This window comes from Thunnus thynnus, chromosome 8 (genome assembly GCF_963924715.1).
Source record: "Thunnus thynnus chromosome 8, fThuThy2.1, whole genome shotgun sequence".
Classification (NCBI taxonomy): domain Eukaryota; kingdom Metazoa; phylum Chordata; class Actinopteri; order Scombriformes; family Scombridae; genus Thunnus; species Thunnus thynnus.
Genome location: NC_089524.1, coordinates 2331705 through 2351514, shown reverse-complemented (window position 1 = coordinate 2351514; position 19810 = coordinate 2331705). Strand labels below are relative to the sequence as shown.

The following is a 19810-nucleotide window of genomic DNA, read 5'->3' as shown; positions in this document are numbered from 1 at the left end:
GTTTCACTCTTGTACAAAAGTTTTCGTTTGGTGACCCTCTGACATCACATCCCTCAGAAATCCACAAGATTCAGGTTTTGCAGAAAGATTTTATTATGGTTTTATAAGACAAGAAAGACATAAAAATACAAGTAATAAGCTAAAAAAAAAAAAAAAAAGAAAAAAATGGCAAACTTGTACCATATAAATTTTCAAGAGCAATCTAAAATAAAATAAATAGAGAAACAGAGGATAAAATGGGCTCATCTGTGCTGCAGGATCAGTTTGGTTTTTTAGTCAAAGTCTTCATCAGTTTTGGTTTCTGATTTAAGAGTTTTTTTACTTTGTTCTAGTAAAAGCTTGTCTGAACAGAAAGCAGTCGGCGGGTATTTAAGATATCAGTGCAGTAGTCAGAACTTGATAGAAAACAGCAGCGGCGGAGTCAAAATGAGACATAAGTCCACCTCAGTCCTGCTCATTTTTTTTTTACGTCACTCACACCGTTTTCTCTGTGCTCACACTCGTCTGAGTGGCGGTGGCGTTGGGGACGCTGTATTTGGTGAGGACAGATTTAAACTGCACCAGCGTGGCGTCGGTCCGAACCCCCGTCGGGTCGAAGTGAGTCCGACTCACCCTGAAGCCGGCCTCCGTCAGGTACTGGAGGAATTTGTTCAACCTGTACAGAGAAACATCAAGTCAAATTATAGAGACTTAGAACTTTAGTCAGCACTAAAAACACTGTAACGTTGAAAGATACCGACTTGATTTGACTCATTTGGACGCTGACGCTTCATATATGCTTCAGATAAACTTTTAAATACATGTTTGCACAGAAGGAGGACTGGGGATTTTGTCACTTACATTGAACAAATGAACAGGAGGAATGATTAAAGCAAGAAAAACAGGTTTTAATGTCCATTTGGACGCCTGATTGTTGTTTTAAGACAGACTTAAAAAACCTGTCCTTTAAAATCACATCTGTGTGTAACTGGGAGGACATTTTGTCTAATAATTCATGTTTTTAATTTCTTAAATTTGGGATGAAAACAAGTTTTATATGAACGGCCACATTTCAGCACTGGGCTGTACTGGAAAACAGTTCACTAACTGCTACACACCCAGAGGAAACCCAGAGGCAAAGAGGTCAGAGGTCACTCACTTGGGCATGTTCATGCCTCGGATGCTGTGGCGGTGGATGCTGTAGTAGAAAGGCGGATGTTCCAGAGACGCATCAGGCTTCAGCTTCTTCACGACATTCCCCGACTCCTCTCCGCTCTTCCTCTTTCCTGCAGAGAAACAAGAAATTATCTCTTAACAGAGAGACTGTGTTCAAACCCACAAAACTTTACTTTCAATTCAGGTGGAGATCCAAATAATTCCAAAGATACCAAAAATGTCAGAGTGAACTTTGGGGATATGTGTATGAAATGAACAGAATATTTCCATTTGATGTGATGGTGCAGCCATTGAAAAATAAGCAGATATTGAATACATAATATGAGAAACTGTCACACAATGTAGGAAAAGAGGGTGTTTCCTGGATTAAAAGACACTCAAGAAGAAACTTAAGGGTGAAATTAGGAGTTCAAGAGGTTAAAGATCAAATCTAGGTTTTCACTTCGATGTCAAGTCTCTGCCATCTAGTGGACAGAAGTAGAACTACAAGGACAAAAGCTCAGTTAATTATGAGACTCACCAGACTGATCAGCAGGTCCCGACTCCTCTCCACTCTGTAAAGTCTTAATGACGACTCCGCACTCCACTGCAGAGAACATCACATCATTCTGTCAACATGGGTTTTGGTCATTTTGTCACACAGACATCAGAGCAGAGAGGGAGAGGTTGTGGTTTTACCCTGGTTGGTGAGAGCAGACGGTCCGTGGACTAAAGACTTGAGAGTCGTGCACTCAGACTCACAGATCAGAGATTTGACGAGTGGCTGGATGTCGTCCATGCTGTGTTTCACCGCCGCTGACAGCATCCTCCTCAGGAAGCCTGTGTTAAACAGAGGGCCGGCCCTGCACACACACACACACACACACACCTGTAACTGTACTATACATGTGAGGATTATCATCATTCTCTAGCTTTTACAGTTTTTTATGATTGGTTACCTGCACTGAGTCCACACGTTTAATCTCCTCACACAGTCGACACAACAGCAACAATTATGGATCAAACTGTGACACAAACCCTAACCCTAACCGTCTAACCCCTTAACCCTAATGCCCTAACCATAATCCTAACCCCCTAACCATAACCCTAACCCTAGCCCTAATGCCCTAACCATAACTCTAACCCCTAACCATAACCATAACCCTAACCCCCTAGCCCTAACCATAACCCTAACCCCCTAACCATAACCCTCTAACCCTAATGCCCTAACCATAACTCTTACCCCAACCCCCTAACCATAACCCTAACCCCTTAACCCCCTAACCATAACCCGTAATGCCCTAACCATAACTCTAACCCCCTAACCATAACCCTAACCCTAGCCCTAATGCCCTAACCATAACCCTAATCCCCTAACCCTAATGCCCTAACCATAACCATAACCCCCTAACTATAACCCTAACGCCCTAACCCTAATGTCCTAACCATAACCATAACCCCCTAACTATAACCCTAACGCCCTAACCCTAATGTCCTTACCATAACCCTAACCCTAGCCCTAATGCCCTAACCATAACCCTAACCCCCTAACCATAACCCTAATGCCCTAACCATAACCATAACCCTAGCCCTAATGCCCTAACATAACCCTAACCCTAATGCCCTAACCCTAATGCCCTAACCCTAACCCCCAAACCCTAATGCCCTAACTATAACTCTAACGCCCTAACCCTAATGTCCTTACCATAACCCTATCCCCCTAACCCTAATGCCCTAACCATAACCCTAACCCCCTAACCCTAGCCCTAACCCTAATGCCCTAACCATAACCCCTAACCCTAACACCCTAACCTTAATGCCCTAACCATAACCCTAACCCCCTAACCCTAGCCCTAACCCTAATGCCCTAACCCTAACCATAACCCCCTAACCCTAACCATTGTTTTCACATAGAAAACGTTCAGTGACTACAGCAGGGGTATTCAACTAAAATTTAAAGAGGTCCAGTTAGAGAAAATTTCTTGAAGCAAAGGTCCGGCAGATCATAATGTCTTAACTATTTAGTGTGATATATATTTAAGTGGCCTTGTAGTTGTATCAACATCTGCATGTAATCAATACCTGACTGTCAAATCAAATGAATTCAGTACAATTCAGAAACTTTTTGACAATATTTATTGTCACGTAACATAGAACTGAACATATCTGTATGACTGCTGATATGTTTAATGTAATAATAATAATAATGATCTCATCTACTAAATAAAATAGGGCTGCATTTGAAAATAAGAGAAAATAAATAAAATGTTCAAATAAATTGCTTAACTTCAGAATTTCCCCTTTTCTGTTTCACATCTCGTCTTCTCAACCTTCACCGTCTACCGTAAAGACTACAAAAGCTGCGCCAGTTAAAATAGAAGCTCCCCGTCAGGTTTTAAATCATAACCTTCTGTCTTGGCTGTAGGTCTGGGTCCGTATGGGACAGTTTCTGGGTCCGGACCGTGGTCCGCCAGTTAGTGACCTCTGGACCACAGCCTTCAAATGTCAATACTTTTCTCACTCAAACACAAACAAGCAACAAAACTCTGTTTATCTGCAGCACATTTTACACACGTTTACATCCTCACTTCCGAACTCTTCAGCTCATGTTCAAACACTAACATGTGTTCACATGGATCATAACCACACTGAAATACATCTTGTTTATGTAAAGAGTAAATCACACGTGACAAAAAGAGATTTGTTCAGTGTTTGAGGAGGTGGATCTGCTTTATATCTACAGGAATCATTTGTGTTGTGATGTTAACTTAGGGCTGAGTGATATGGGCAAAATCAAAGATCATATATTGGTGCTTTCACAACATATTTACAGTAATGTGGGTATAATGACTATGTGGATAAAGGGAAATAATAGAAAAGCTAGAACAGTCACTTTACTGTAGTGCAGCCTTTAAAATAAGGAACTTATGCCATATCACAATATTACAATGTCCAAAATTTAAGACGATATCTAGTCTCACATCACGATATCAGTATATTAACCGGCCCTAACAGTTTTAGCTTTTTACTGAAGTTAGAAGAAAAACGGTTTAAAAATATCTCAAAGTCAAAATTAAGAACATATGTGCGCTTATCAAACTTCAAATCAGATGTTACATCTAGTTTATGCTCAAGTTCTTTAGTTGCACAGTTGAGAGCTGCTGTTCTATTGAGGAGGAAAACAGATGTTGTTAAGAAGAAGATGATTTAATATTCCTTGAAAGGTCTCAACAAAGCCCTGAAATATTCTGGTGTACAAACGTTCAAATACTGGAATTAATTCTGACGTCTTTAACTTGTTAACTTTGTCTCAAAAGCCTGTAAAAGAAGGCAAGATGGACTTTTAATTATTATTGATTTTGATTTCTCCAGCACTATACAGTAAATGTTTCTGACAGTGATTTATTAATTTTATTTTAGACAGTGATCTGAAAATATGAAAGTTGCTTCTCTATTTTTAGACTTTTCATCTGTTTCAGGAGTTTTCAGGTGACACTGAGAGGTTTACCATAACGGTCCCAGCTGCACCGCCGTCTTTCCAGGCAGACTTCCATGACAGTTACAGGGCAGCGTGTCTGGAGGAAACACACAAGGATCACAACATAATTTACTTTCCACAGTTACTGCAGCTTTCTCCATCTCTGCAGAAGAGGAGCATTACAGAACGGCAGGCAAAGAGAAACTGATCAGACGTTTGTAGTTCAGCTGGCTCACTGAATAATCTTAGTTAGTTACAGCTGAGAAGAAGAGTTAAGAAGCCAAAACTCTGCCTTTGACTGTATTTTTTTTTTTTTGTCAGCTGAGAAGCCAAAACGGTTGATGACTAAACATAAAACTTTTTTTTATAGCTTAAACACATGCAGGAACCAGTCGTACAAACAAATTGTTTCAGCTCCTCTAATACGACTGCTGACACTGCTGGTTTCTGACAGCAGCAAAATTCTTCTTTTCACTCTTTTCTGGGAACATTTTTGTGAATGAAACTCGCCGAGCGGAGCAGGTCGACATTTTAGGGGGGCGTCTGTCTGTGATGCTAATGATGATGGAATCTCAGAGATTTAGGAGTAAATAGAAAAATGTTCTTGCATGAAGCCTGATGTCAATAATGAAAGTTAGAAATTGAAATCATGGCTCTTAAGATTAAAAACAAGAGGGTAGATCCCCTTTTATAACTCACCACAATCTTTACTACTAATTACTAGTTTACTCTTATTAATTCCTCTTGATTATAGGAAGAGAATACAGATAGACCATTTATTGACAAATTTTATAGACCCTTTTTATTTATCTATCTTATTCAGTATTATTATTTACTTTTAAAAAAAAATCATTTTCTCTTTTTGGTCTGGCTTAAAATCTCTCTTTTTATTGTATAATTGTATTGTATGACATTCTTATGAATTTATATTTCTTTCTGTTATATTTTATACGATCTGTCATGACTGGTTTTCTAAGTTTCGATCATTAAAAACACAATAAAAACTGTTTAAAAAAAAAAAAGAAATTGTACTCAAATTGTGATTTTGATATAAAATGAAGTGATCGTTCATGATGGAAGCTTCCTGAATGTCTTTCTCCTTTTAGTTGATACTATAAAAAACCGTCAGTAAAAACACACATTCCTCTACTTTAAGGTGCAATAAACAACATTCAGCCTCACTGGATGTCAGCAAACAACTATTTGCTATGATATAGTGGAGTAATGGCGTCCTGAGCAGAGAATGAAGTCATGACTCCCTCTGCGTCTGTTGTTATCCGAGTCTCTCTGCTCTTTGTTTTGCCACACCCAAGACACATTGAGGACAGATTGAGATCCGATCACTCAGATCACATTCGGAGGAGGTCTGGGCCGCATGTGGCCACATTCATTTAGCAGTGTAAACGCAATGCATCCTGGGCCACATTGAAGGACCGCCTACTCAACTGACGTCCTCTATTTTCAGACAGACTAGACACAGGACTCTCCGTCCAAAACTGTTCGACTTGTCTGATGACAGGATAAACAAATTATTTTGTTTTTCATGTGAATTAAAAACGTAACCCACCTCCCGTTTTTACCTGTTTTTCTCGTTCCCCTAACCGGTTTCCCTCGAATAACCAACGAATTTGGTCTTTGAAAACGGAAATGATGTCCTTGTTTATTTGCATATAGAGCTGGGAAGTGAGATCCGATCACAAGTGGTCACTCAGGACGCATATGGAGACGTATGTTAATACCAGTGTAAACAGGGCCTGAGTCCCTCCATGTCCACCGTGTCCATTTCCAACATGGCGGCCGCTTCACAAACTTTGTCAACTTCCAGTTAAACAGTCCAGTAAAATATGTTTCTGCAAACATTTCTGCCACACAGTAACAGAATCTTGATCCGTGTTTGATCAGCTCTGCCTAGTTTGACAGTTTGATCTGAGTTTAAGGAGCCGTTGTGTGTTTCTTTTTTTTTTTTTTTTTTCGAACTTTACTGAGTAAAGGAAACACACATTTGTTTTGGTCTAAGATGCTGGTGTTAGTGCGACATCTAGTGGGGCTGAATGTCATATGTAGAACCTTTTAAAAAATATGCTGCAGTATCACATCGAGCGTGCTTCCTCTGTGCAGATGTGAAGTTTCTATAACGGACACCGCTCTTGTCGAACTCACCGTCCACCATGTTTCCTAGTTTGAGGAAGACTCTCTCCTCGCACCACTGACAGTGAACCAGTTTCCGTAACTTCTTGGTGGACTCGTCCGCCGGCGTGGGACCTCTGATGACTCTCACCACCACCAGGACGAAATGCTCCACCGCCACCGCCAGCAGCACCTCGATGCCTTTGTTACATCGGGCTGCCGCTCTGGAGAGTACAGACAGCGAGGAGTCAGGATGGTTTTTTCTCCAGTTTTAAGTATCACATTTAGAACAGACATAATAAACACGTCTACCTGGCCACGGTGGCGACCACCATGCGTGCGGCCAACTCTCTGTAGTACTCTGTGCGTACAATGTGGCAGCCGTAGTGACGCAGGGTGACGTTGGGTGACTTGGAGTAGAGCGAGCCCGTGTCTGTAGACGTCACAGAGATGATTCCCATGTTCCGGACGTTCCTGAAGGCAGCGTCCAGGTAGTTCACGGCGGTACCAAACGGATCCAAGTGACTGAAAGAGATAAAGTGATTAAATTAACAGCATATACAGTATTTACGATATTTTTTGTTTTTTTTGTTATGCAAGTTTTAAAAACCCCATCATGCATCCAGCTTAATAAAAGGGATCATAGGGTAAAAAAATGACACCAGAACAGAAAACAAGCCACTAACAACTGTGTCTGACTTTTAAGGACGAGTTCACAATTTATTAAGTCAACAGTCAGGAGCCTATATGAACATTAAAGCTGTTTTTCTTGCTGTAATCATTCCTCCTGTTCATACTGACCATTAGAAGATTCCTTCATAATGACCTTACTATGGATGTGACAAAATCCACAGTCCTCCTTCTGTACAAGAAATGTATTTAAAAGTTTATCTGAAGCTAACATGAAGGTTCAGCGTCCAAATGAGTCAAATCAAGTAGATATCTTTCAATGTTACAGTCTTTCTAGTTACAAAAATCCCCCTTTGTGTTTCTCTGTTGAGCTGCAGTTGAAGGACAGTAACAAAAAGAGGAAATTTGGCATTAAAATGACTAACTGTGGAAGAAATTCACTTTATTTGTCTAACTCAGATGGCTGAAGACTTCAGATTAAATAAAAAAAATTTAAAAAACATTTTTGCGCAAAACACAGACTGGATTTTGTTGCTCATCAAAAAAAACCTTCCTACAGCTTTCAGCGTCACTGAAAGCTGTCACTGAAAGCTATATTGGCCATGAAAAAAGGTTTTTTTTTCATGGCCAATATAGAATGATTACAGCAAGAAAAACCTGCATTTGGGTGCCTGAATATTGTTTAAAGAAAATACAGAAAATTCCAAGATATCCTTAAAATATGATAAATGTGAGGTTTTTCTTTATTTTCTAATTCTATTTTGAATTTTTGTGTTTTTTTCTAGACTGTAATGTGTCTATTTTTCAGTTAGACGGTGCAGTTTAACAAATATTACACACTAAAGGCTAAATTATCACTATAATGTAACGTACTCTTCTTCACCCAACTAGTGTCAGAAAGTATTGATAAAGGACTTTAAATAATCAGAATAATAAGCTTGATCAAATCTTCCCACTCACATGTAGTCAAAGGGCCGCAGATGCATGATGACGTTAGCGTCCATCTTGGCGACCTCCACTGTAGCTATGGGTACCCCCTCTACTTCTCCACCGGCCCCGTCGGGCCCCCGGGGGCCTCGTGAACTTCCGTCCACTCGGATATGGTTGAGCTGACAGTTCTCTTTGATCATTTTGACGCACGTGTCGCTGATATCCGTTATGGTCACTTTGACTGCGTTACGAAGGTGCTTCGCCCACTGGAGGCCCATAATCCCTGAGAGACAGAGAAGAAGAAGGAGTGTGTGAGTCTGAGAGCGTTAAATGTTTAGACTTTCTACAACTTTATCTTCACTACAAAGAAACATTTGTCTGAACACGACATTCATTCTGAGATTCTTCAAAGCTTTAAGCAGCTACAACTAAAATCTTTATAATATCAATGTATGAGTTGACAGTGTGTAATATGTTAGAGAGAATTATCAATGACTCTGCAGCTCCTCTTGCTTTTACGGAGCTTTATAGTGAGTTTCAGCTCATTGTTTAACCATCTGGCTGCAACTTTACTGTTTTGGTTCACTCTCAGCGCTCTCATATCGTCATTTTCAGAGAAAAAGCTGTAAAAAGCCGCTGTGCACTACCTGCTCATCACCAAACGGCAAACAGACACAGTTAGCTGTAGACTAGCTGGTGAACATAGTGGAGCATTTAGCAGCTAAAGAGCCAGATATTTCCCTCAGGAGTTGGTAGAGAGTAAAAACAGAGCTAAAAGAGAATGAATATTGGACTTACATCCACCAGGTGGACAGAAAAACCACTCAAGATGAATGATAATGTTGCTTTGTCACCAGTGTCGGGCAATAATGTGATTACTTTAGTGTAAAGGATTTCTAATTTGAAGATCTGTAATTACATTACAGTTACTAATTCCAGCAACTAACTTCTCATTATCGATTAATCTGCCAGTTAATTGTGCATTAATTGTTCATAAAATGTCAGAAAATTGTAAAATTTCCCACAGCCCAACTGACTCCTCAGATGTCTTGTTTTCTTCAACCAACAGACCAAAACCCCAATAATATTTAGTTTACTATCATGCATGACAACAAAGAGCATCAAATCTTCACATCTGAGAAGAATTTAGCTTTAAAAAAAATGACTGAAATGATTATTTGGTTCTCAAAATAGTTGCAAATTTATGTTCTGTCGACTGAATAATTGACTAATCGTTGCAGCTTTACATGTATTAATGGTTTGCAGGATTACAGTAGATGTTTTCTGTCCCACCTGTGGCTCCAAAAGCATCCAGACACTCCAACGGGTTTCTCTCTTCAGCCAGAACAGCCAGCGAACAAAACACCAGCTGCCTGAAACACACACAAAAAAAACCCTCAATGTATGTTCACAGTCAGTGTTAAAGATAAATTCATAAAGCAGAAATATGTCTTGTTTCATCATGAATGTGAGCGCTGCTGCTGACCTGTTGATCTTCATCTTGCGGTTGAAGTAGGTGTCGCTCTTCTGCGGCGTGGTGTGGTTCGGGAGGAGCTGGACGTTGGTTCCCAGTTCTTTCATGATTTCGTACGCCTGACCAGACGGAGCTGTTGACACATTAAAAGAGACATTAAAGCACACTGAAGGATTGTCACTATATCAGTACTTTTTACATTTATATTTATCTACATAACGATTATCGTATTTTATTTATGTCTGTATTGCTTGACTGTGTTTTGTTGCTTCGTGTTGCTTGCAGCTGTATACGCCAAAATGGTGTTTGTTGCTGCTGTATTGTTTTGTTTATGGTGTCTTGTTGTCTTCGTTCTGTACATTTTATCATTTTCTATGTTTCAAAACATCTCGTCAAAGGGCTGCAGTTGAAAATTAGCCAGCTGGCTAACGCTGGCACTTTTACAGAGATGTTGATTTAAAGGTATAATATGTAATTATTCCACATTAAAATGTCTAAAAACAACTAGACCTATGTTATATATGTTGTTGAGTTGTGTACTTACATTATCTCAAATGTTTCAAACAATTTTCAAACCCAGAGAAATCTGTAATTTAATCAAAGTAACGGACCGTTTCATTTGGTCGCCTGTCGATGGCGTCATACCTCCTCTACCAAAGAGTAAACACACACAAGATGCATACGGCGGCGCTGTGTTTGTCCGCTACAATGGCGTCTACCAAAGAGTAACTTACACACATACAAGATAATACATCGGCGTTGTGGTTGTTCCACAGAAACTGTTATAAATTGGCTTTTATTCAGTTTTAAGCCACATTTTCATGATAAATTTAGGTCGCTTTTAACTATATCTTTTAGCCGGATGACGGATTTTAGTCATTGGATGTCTGGATCTAAAGTTATCAGAGAAATAAACTGGGCAAACGTTAGCAGCAGCTCGGCTAACAGCCCCTCCAGGAAGTCCGGTGGTCACCAAACATCGTCAGAGAAATATTGATTTTTTTTTTTTTTTTTTTTTTTTTTTTTTAGGTAAAACAGCTTTAATTAGTATTTTAATGATTTTAATCTGCGTGTACGTTTGTTCTGGAGAGGAGGAGACCTCTGCGGGTAAAAACATCCCGAATGATGAACACTGGAGTAATCCTATCCCGGTGAAGCTGGTTATTTAACAACGAAGACAACAACTCCCATGATCCCTTGCTACTTCACACCATCATCACACTCTGTCTTTTGTTATTGTTTTGATTGAGACCCCTAGCGGCTGAAATTACATATTGTGCATTTAATGTGTGTCGTCCTTCCAAATAAAGAAATGAAATATTGTTGCTTGGGGATGTCCACGCGTTAGCCAAACTTTGAGCTCAAACTGGTGCCTCAACAGACGGAGGCAGAACTGAGGAAGGGTCTGGATGAGGAGATCTGGAGCACATGAATGTAGTAAAAGCTTTTTAATAGCAGCTTCGACATAAAACAGGTGACCCGGTGGTTCCTCTCAGGTATTCTGGCTCGGTAACATGAGGTGCGTCTGCTGGGAATTGTAAGCCCTTTTAATAAATCCTCCCTCGGACAGACGGCTTTTTCTGTTCCGAAGGATCAACATGTGGAATCATTTTAAACTCAGATTGAAACAGTTTTTAAAGGTGGGATCAGTCATGTAGTCATGAGTGATATGGTGCTTATGGTTTTATGATACTTTTATGGTATCACTGTTAGCGTCTTGTGCTATTCTGTACTTTTTTGTTGAGATTTGTGCTTAAATGTGTGTTTTGTTGAGTCTTGTGCAGTTCCATATGTATTTTACTGTTGAGTTTTATGTATTTTAAAAGGCCCATCTAGGGATGTGTATTGCAAACTTGCAAGCTTAGGCTATAAATGCTGTGGTATGTGGCATTAGTTCATGCTATATACTTGTCCCTATACAAATGAATATTCAATAAATTAAGGTAACCAAAGTTTTAGAGAGGGCTGCAACTAAAGATTAGTGTCATTATTGCCTAATCTGCCAATTATTTTCTTGATTAATCATTTTTTTTCCATAAAATGTCAAAAAATTATGTCTTAGAGCTCATGGTGACGTCAAAATGTCTTGTCTGATCAACAGTCCAAAACCCAAAGATATTCAGTTTATTATCATGTACGACACAGAAAAGCTTCAAATCCTCACGTTCGAGATGTTGTCACTAGCAACTTTGTATTTTCCCTTTAAAAAAAACAATTATTCCATTATTAAAATAGTTTTCTGTTGATCGAATAATCAATTAATCAACTAATTGTTGCAGCTCTAGTTCCAGACAACATCTAGTCTGATTATGTGAGCTGTAGGATTTGACTAAATAGCTGAAGTAGCCCTTTAATGAACCGTCCAGCTTCTTGCTGCCGGAGCACATGTGTGCTGAGATGTCAGTGTTTATTACCTGGCTCCTCAAACGGTACATCTGAGCTCCCGCTGTAGCTGGCCTCAGTCTCTCCTTTGTTGACGTGGCGTTTCAGGTGGCTGATCATGTCGGTCTTACGGGCGATGGTGACCGAACACACCACACAGTGATAGTGAGCCACGTGTCTGCCTGACGCCTGGAGGGGATCATATAAAAAAAATAAAAACAAAAGAACTGCAGCTACAGTACTTCTCCATGGCAGGAACACAGATTTTATCCAAAATGTTTCTCACAGAGCGGTTTATACGATATGCAGATTATTTTACGGGTCCTGCAGTTTCCTAAAGCAATTTAACTGTAAAATCTTAGCAAGTTTCCTGGTTAGGATGATTTAATTTAGTAGAAATCATGAAGAAAATGGAGGAAGTGTTGTAATCTTCAAGTTGATTGAGTTATTTTTTAGTGTAATTAATGAATTCATTCATTCAAACCTTTATTTATTTAGACCGCTGAGAGCAAGCTCTCTCTTACATGAATGACCTGATTACAATATAAGTATAAAGTATAAGAAACAATTAAGATAATTGGCAAATATAAAAGAAAATACAAACAGATAATATAAAAATATATTAAAGCAATAAAAAGCAATATATGCACATTAAAGTTAAAGCTGAATTAATGCACACTGCCCTGTGTCAGCTAAAAGAGATTTAAAATGATTAAAAAGGGATTAGCTCGTCTAATATTAATATCCTCTGCCAGTTGTTCCACTTGTGTGGAGAAGAATATTTATCCAGTTTCCCAACGTCAGCGCTAACACGTTGATTTAATAGTTTTGGGACCTGCTGCAGTGTGAATTTGAGCTATAGTTAATTAATTAATCGCCAACTATTTTGATACGTGATTAATCGTTTGTACAAATTCCAGCTTCTTAAACGTGAATAATATTCTGATTTCTTTAGTCCTCTGTAAACTGAAGATTTTTGAGTTGTGGACAAAACAAGACATTTGATGATGTCATCTTGGTCTTTGGGAACCAGTGATCGACATTTTATAGACCAAGCAACTAATCAATTAACCAAGAAAATAATTGACAGATTAATCGATAATGAAAATAATCGTTAGTTGCAGCCTGTAATGTAACCGAGAGTCTTTCACTCAGTGCACAAATCTTGCAAAAAAACTAAATTTTCAGTCAAAAGAACGATAAAGTTGTTCTTCATATGACGAGTGAAGTAGGTGAGATACAATCTGAATTAAGTTTTTCACTGTGATTAAAAATTACAGGGAGGTTTTTCAATAAAACATGAATATTTACTTGAGTTTCAACGTAGTCTGAGTAATTTTCTTTATGGGTAACACTTTATTTAGGTCCTTTACTTTTATACTTATTTCCTGGAAATTTTCTAAGTAATTTGCAGGTATAAAACAGTTAATTTTTAGGACATTTTACAGCCTGAAGCTGCTGTTCGAAACTAACGGTAACCTGAGCTGCAGACTGTCTGTGTGTTTGATATCTCACCTGATCTCCGCTGAGGCTGGGCTTCAGGTTTCTGCAGGGCAGGTGGCAGATACACATCCTCTGGCCTGTTAAAGGTCAAAGATCAACAAGAAGAAGGTAAATATACTAATTAAACTGTATGAATGTAGATTTGATTAGTGTCTTCAGATACAGCCTGATTATGTGGCATATGTGGCATATGTGGCCAGAATTATGTGGACATGTTTTACAGGTCGCTTGATTTTATACTTATTCCCTGGAAAATTTCTACGTAATTTTCAGGTATTTTCAGGACATTTTGGTGCAAATTTGGATTCATATATAGTTCTTAATTTTCCACAGTAAATTGAATATATTTGGGTTTTGGACAAAACAAGCAATTTGAAAACACTTTTAGGAATTTGTGATCGGAATTTTTCATTGTTTTGTAACTTTTTATATATCAAACAATTAATTGAAAATGTATAAAAATTTCTACGTAATTTGCAGGTAGGAAATGGTCAGTTTTCAGGACATTTTGGTGCAAATTTGGATTGTTATTTCCTTTTATTTGATAGGGACGATGCAATTTAACATAGTTCCAATACAGAGCATGAAACTGATGTACTGCACAGAGAGTTTATAGCTATTGCTAATTTTCAACTCTTGTCCCTAGTTGGGCTTTACATACATATACAGTGTAATTAAAATACACGGCTTTCATCATCATAAAAGCCACGGTGCATTACAGATATGGAAGTACAATACTGAAAATACATTGATTGTGATGTATAGTTTGAAAGAAAAGGAAAGAAAATAGAAAAATTAACAATACAATTAGCTAAAAATGGGTACAACTCTGGTTTGCTTTTAGCCAGCGCTTAACTTTTGTTGTAAAAGTTTTTATATCTGGAATTAATTTGATTTTAGTTGGTAATGAGTTCCAGAGTTGACAGCCCTGTATGGAGAAGGGTGATTGTCCAAATTTAGATCTACGATATGGTATTTTACAGTTGCCATTCACCATGCTGCTAGTTACTCCGGTACTGTCTTGTCTTTGGATATATCTAGAAAGAGGCTCAGGGGCTAAACTGTTGATACATCTGAAAACTTATCTAAGAAAACAAAAATGAGTAAAGCTCTCAAAACTAAGTAGATTGTATTATTCCAGTATGTGACAGTGATGCCACCGGACAGGTTTTGTATAAGGATGTGAGGTGTCTGATTGTGGATGGTAATGCTTGAGTCCATACTGTCATACAATATTGAGAAATGAGAGAAAAATCATAGCGTGCATAAATAACTGGAGCTGCCTGAGTTGGTATGTAGTGCCTGATTAATTTAAAACAATTAAGATCGGTCTGTACTGCTTTTAAAATCTTCTTTACATGTTTATCATATATATATATATATATATATATGTATATATATAGTTTTTAATTTTCCGTTACATATCGGGATATTACACTGAAAATCTCCAGGAAATTAGTATAAAATAGAGGGACCTGTAAATAAATGAATGGTTGGTTGGACAGTAAATTGAATATATTTGGGTTTTGGACACCTTTAGGAATTTATGACAGCAATTTTCCTTGTTTTGTAACTTTTTATATATCAAACAATTAATCGAGAAAATAATCAGCAGATGAATCGATAGGGAGAATAATCATAATAGTTGCAGCTCTAGTCAGTCGTCTCATATGACAGGAACAGTCTTCCAGGTTTTTGGACGCAGCCTCCACCCGTGCTTCACTTTCTTACCTTCAAACTCTACGAAGACCTTCCAGTGGAGGTTCTGCAGGTGTCGGCGGAGCTTGTGGCTGTAGCAGGCTTTAAACTTCTCCTCAGGACACAGAGGACAAGACTTACGCCCCGCTGGAGGGTGAAAACACACACACAAAAAAAACACAAACACAGAACTTTTATGCCGTGTGAACACTTCGCTTGTTCATTAAGCCGTTTAAAGTTTGGGTTATTTGGTTCGTTTGAGTGCATGTTCATCTCTTTTTATGTTGGTTGTTTGATGACAGAATAAAACCAAACCACAATCAATCTCAAAATGTCCTTTCATTCCCATTTCGTCTTATTATATTTCAATTATTAAGCAGCACAGAGAGACTAATGCGCACTTTCATAACTAGCAGGCTATTACAAGTTTTTACACTGGTTGATAGACCTACATGGTGTTGCATCAGACTATCTATCAGAAAGGTTTTTTATTTATTTATGAACCAGCTGGCCCCTCAGATAATCTGGTTCTTCTGTTTTTAGCATAAAAAGCAGAATGAAACCTACTGCTTTCAACCATTACGCCTATTTTTTTACCTTCCAGAGGATCTGAGAGGAACTGAAAATATTCATATTTTTTTTTTAAACATGGACTAAAAACCCATCTGTTTATCCTGACTTTCATGTAGTGTATCATAATTTTATAGTTTTATTATTATTATGTAATTTATTTTTACAGTTTTATTGTAATCTAGTGTTTTAAAATTTAAATTTGACTTTTATTGTTTGTATTTTCTTTCATTATTTTAACTTCTCTTACCATTTACAGTCATCTTATTAAATTCATTCTTTTAAAGTAGATTTTATTCAATCTTTTTTCTTTCTAACCTATTATTTATGTATTTATTTATTTTACTTACATTTTACAAATCACCTTGTTTTAATTTTTTGGTATTCTACTTGTATCTTATGTGCATTAGTCTCATCATCTATATTAACCATCCTGTGCGTTGAATTCGACTTGTATGAAAGGTGCTATATGAATAAAATTTGATTGATTGATTGATTGATTGATTTTCCACTCACCACCATTGAGGTCGACCAGCAGCTCCAGGCCCTCCAGTTTAGTTTGGATGGAGATGTGTCTCTCTGTTGACAGCAAAGAAAAGCAAAAAATATTTGTCATTTTATTTGTTTTTCAAGTTATTTAAAAAAAAAAAAAAATTGAAAATGTTAAGTTTTAGTCCACGATCCTGTCATGAAATTGACAGTTCAATAAAGTAAACTTATCACTGATGTCCAATGATCAATATAAAACACAAACTGCTGTTATTAAATTACCAGTCATCTATTGATGACCCAGACTGGCAGGAAGTGTGGATCCATGCTATGGAAATATTTATCTGTAGTCAAACTAAATCTACTCAGTTTAGGATTATACAACACACACACATATATATATCACCTGCTCAAAAAAACAATGCTAATGTGTCTCCACTCTGCTGTAATTGTAACTCTCAGACTGGTGATTACATTCACAGTTTCTGGTCATGTGTGTGAAGCTACAAAGCTATTCGTGTGGTATTATGGATGAACTGTGTGTTATTTTTGCTGCTCCAATAGCGTTAGACGCTACGTGCCTCCTACTTGGTCTTCCAGATGGTCATATTATAAATATTAAACACAAGACTTCTATTCAATATTGACTTTTGCTGCCAGGAGGAATATTTTGCTATTTAGGATCAAGGATGCTGCTCCATTAAGAAAAGTCATGACACAATCTTATAATGGAGTTTATCTTTAATGAATACATCTTCACTCCTCAGTGGACGCTTTCTATAAAGTTTGGGACCCAAACTAAAATATATTGGACCCACGCTGTCATCTTCCATATTACAGAGAAAAACCTTGCTATTTGCTCATATATTTATCTCTTTTTTCTCTTCATATTGTCTTTCTCTGCTGTAGGCTGGTCGAGGGTTGGAGGATATTATTCCCATTATTTTTATTTCTTACTCTTACCTACTCATTTTATTTGGAATGTCACGTCTGAGCTGTTATGTAATTAATATATTCTTTAAAAAAAAAAAAAGAAAAAAAGTACCAGTGGTGGTGGAGGGTTTGGTATCAACGTCTGCAGCAGCTTCATTCTTCACCGTCTGGTCTGCAACTTGATCACCAGCTGAAGGAGCGTCTCCACCATCACCGCCTGCAGAGACAGAGACGTAAGAACATTATTCCACCCTAACGGGGCAACTTGAAATACAGAAGTACACAAAGACGATTCTTTTACTGACCTCATTGTTTTTCTATTTTGATTTATGTCAACTGGCTGCTGTAACACTTTAATTTCCCTTTGAGGTTACTGAAGTCTGTCTATCTATCAAACACCTAATTGATTAAGAGTTCAGATTAAGATTTAAGGGTGAGATTAATCAGATTATGTAGACCCAGTGCTAGAAGAAGTACTCATATCCTTTACTTAAGTAAAATAACTAATACAGCAATGTAAAAAATACTCCATTACAAGTAAAAGTCCTGCATAAAAATCATACTACAGTAAAAATACATAAGTATTATGAGCTTGATGTAGTTAAAGTATTGCAGTAAAAGTACATAAGTATTATGAGCTTGATGTAGTTAAAGTATTGCAGTAAAAGTAGTGGTTTGGTCCCTCTGACTGATATATTATTATATATGACATCATTAGATTATTAATAGTGAAGCATCAGTGTTAGAGCAGCATGTTACTGTTGTAGCTGCTGGAGGTGGAGCTAGTTTACACTACTTTATATACAGTTAGCTAGTTTAGTCCAGTGGTTCCCAACCTAGGGGTCGGGCCCCTCCAAAGGGTCAGCAGATAAATCTGAGGGGTCGTGAGATGATTAATGGGAGAGGAAAGAAGAAAAAACAAAGTTCTGATACACAAATCTGTTTTCAGTTTTTGGACTTTTTCTCTAATCTTTGACTTTTTGGTGAAATATTGGATCATTTGAACATTTATTGAAATGAAAGCATGTGAGAAGTTTAGAGGGAAAAATCACTATTTGGTGGAGCTGTTAACAACTCATAGACATGTGAAATGTGACCCCGACTACACACTGCTTTTTGTAAGACGTCAAAAGCCAAAAAGGTTGGAAACCACTGGTTTCATCTTTAACAATGTGTTGTATTTTAAAAGCTTGTTTTATTATCCATTGTGTCAAATCTTCATCTGAAAAGTAACTAAAGCTGTCAAATAAATGTAGTGGAGTAGAAAGTACAATATTTCCCTCTGAAATGTAGAAAGTAGCATCACATGGAAATACTCAAGTAAAGTACAAGTACCTAAAAATGGTACTTAAGTACAGTACTTGAGTAAATGTACTTAGTTACTTTCCACCACTGTGTGGACTAAGATGATTTGGAGGAAATCTGAGGCTGCTGGGGCTCCTGGGTAGTTGCCCGGTTTATAATCCAGACTTGATATCGATCCAACGGCTCCGTGAACATAAAACCGTTAATAACCGGACAGCTCTGCGGTCCTGTAGTGCAGCTCCGTGAAGAGACCGTGTCAACCGAAACTACAGCACACCGCTTATTTTACATTCTGACAAAGCCTGTAAAGAAAACTATACTATAGCAGGCAGCTGGTGGTGACAACGGCTCGGCTAATATTAGCTTCAGCCCTTTTGTCGCTGTTGTTGTTGACTATTTAGGTCCTATGGCGGAGCTCCGTGGTGAGGCCCTCGTTTAGTTCAGCAGTTATAAACTCAAATTCTCCGTGAATTCGTAGCACAGCGCTGATTATGTCCAAACTACGATTTATTGTCTTCTTCACGGTCCTGAAATTAGTGAGCAAACGACAAACGGGTGTAGTTTACTTACGTTTGATATCGACGTCCTCCTGGTGAAGCTGAGCAGCGTCTGCCTCTTTGAGCTCCGCCATTACTAACTACAGCAACATACGCAGGAAATGTTCTGCTGTACGTAAGTTACGTAAAGTGCGCAGTTTTAAAGCGTAAACGGTAAAAAAAAAAAAAAAAAAGCAACAGAGACCGAAACAATTTTTAAAATTGACGTCTTCAATAGTAATCTGTACCCCTTTATTTATATTTTAATTTATTTTTCCTCTGTAATATTTTTTTTTATTGAATGTAAAAAAGCTTCTTGCACAATCCTTTTACCATTTTTTTTTATTTTAAAATAACAACAACAACAACAACAACAACAACAATAATGATGATGATGATGATGATGATGATGATGATGATAATAATAATAATAATAATAATAATAATAATAATAATAATGATAATAATAAGTTCCACCAGGTTCACCTCTTGCCCGAAGACTGGGCAAGAGGTGACCGGGAAGACAACCCCTAAATATCTGCTATATAATAGCAGATATTCCTGTTCGGCATGACATGTAGTCATGCTGTGCAGCGTTTACAGAAGCATATCACAGACCAT

General features: G+C 37.8%; 1 protein-coding gene across 1 annotated transcript; it reads right to left on the bottom strand.

The window, feature by feature from the left end:
* Positions 1-17: 17 nt before the first annotated feature.
* On the bottom strand, positions 18-19325 carry trmt1l (tRNA methyltransferase 1-like). The gene is made up of 16 exons (XM_067596120.1): positions 19224-19325; positions 17461-17565; positions 16443-16505; positions 15390-15503; positions 13671-13735; positions 12188-12344; positions 9786-9906; positions 9593-9672; positions 8330-8582; positions 7052-7264; positions 6773-6963; positions 4643-4709; positions 1834-1997; positions 1676-1741; positions 1139-1265; positions 18-655 (listed from the first exon to the last, which is right to left on the bottom strand). The coding sequence occupies exons 1-16, from the start codon at positions 19282-19284 to the stop codon at positions 475-477; spliced, it is 2028 nt and encodes a 675-aa protein (XP_067452221.1). The 5' UTR covers positions 19285-19325; the 3' UTR covers positions 18-474.
* Between the last annotated feature and the right edge of the window lie 485 nt (positions 19326-19810).

Excerpts from the sequence above, each read along its gene's own strand:
- trmt1l (XM_067596120.1), bottom strand. The coding sequence starts at position 19,284 with ATGGCGGAGCTCAAAGAGGCAGACGCTGCTCAGCTTCACCAGGAGGAC. Across the intron at positions 17,566-19,223 it reads GGAGGACGTCGATATCAAAC|GCGGTGATGGTGGAGACGCT; the intron begins GTAAGTAAACTA and ends CTGTCTCTGCAG. Across the intron at positions 656-1,138 it reads CGAGGCATGAACATGCCCAA|GTTGAACAAATTCCTCCAGT; the intron begins GTGAGTGACCTC and ends TTCTCTGTACAG.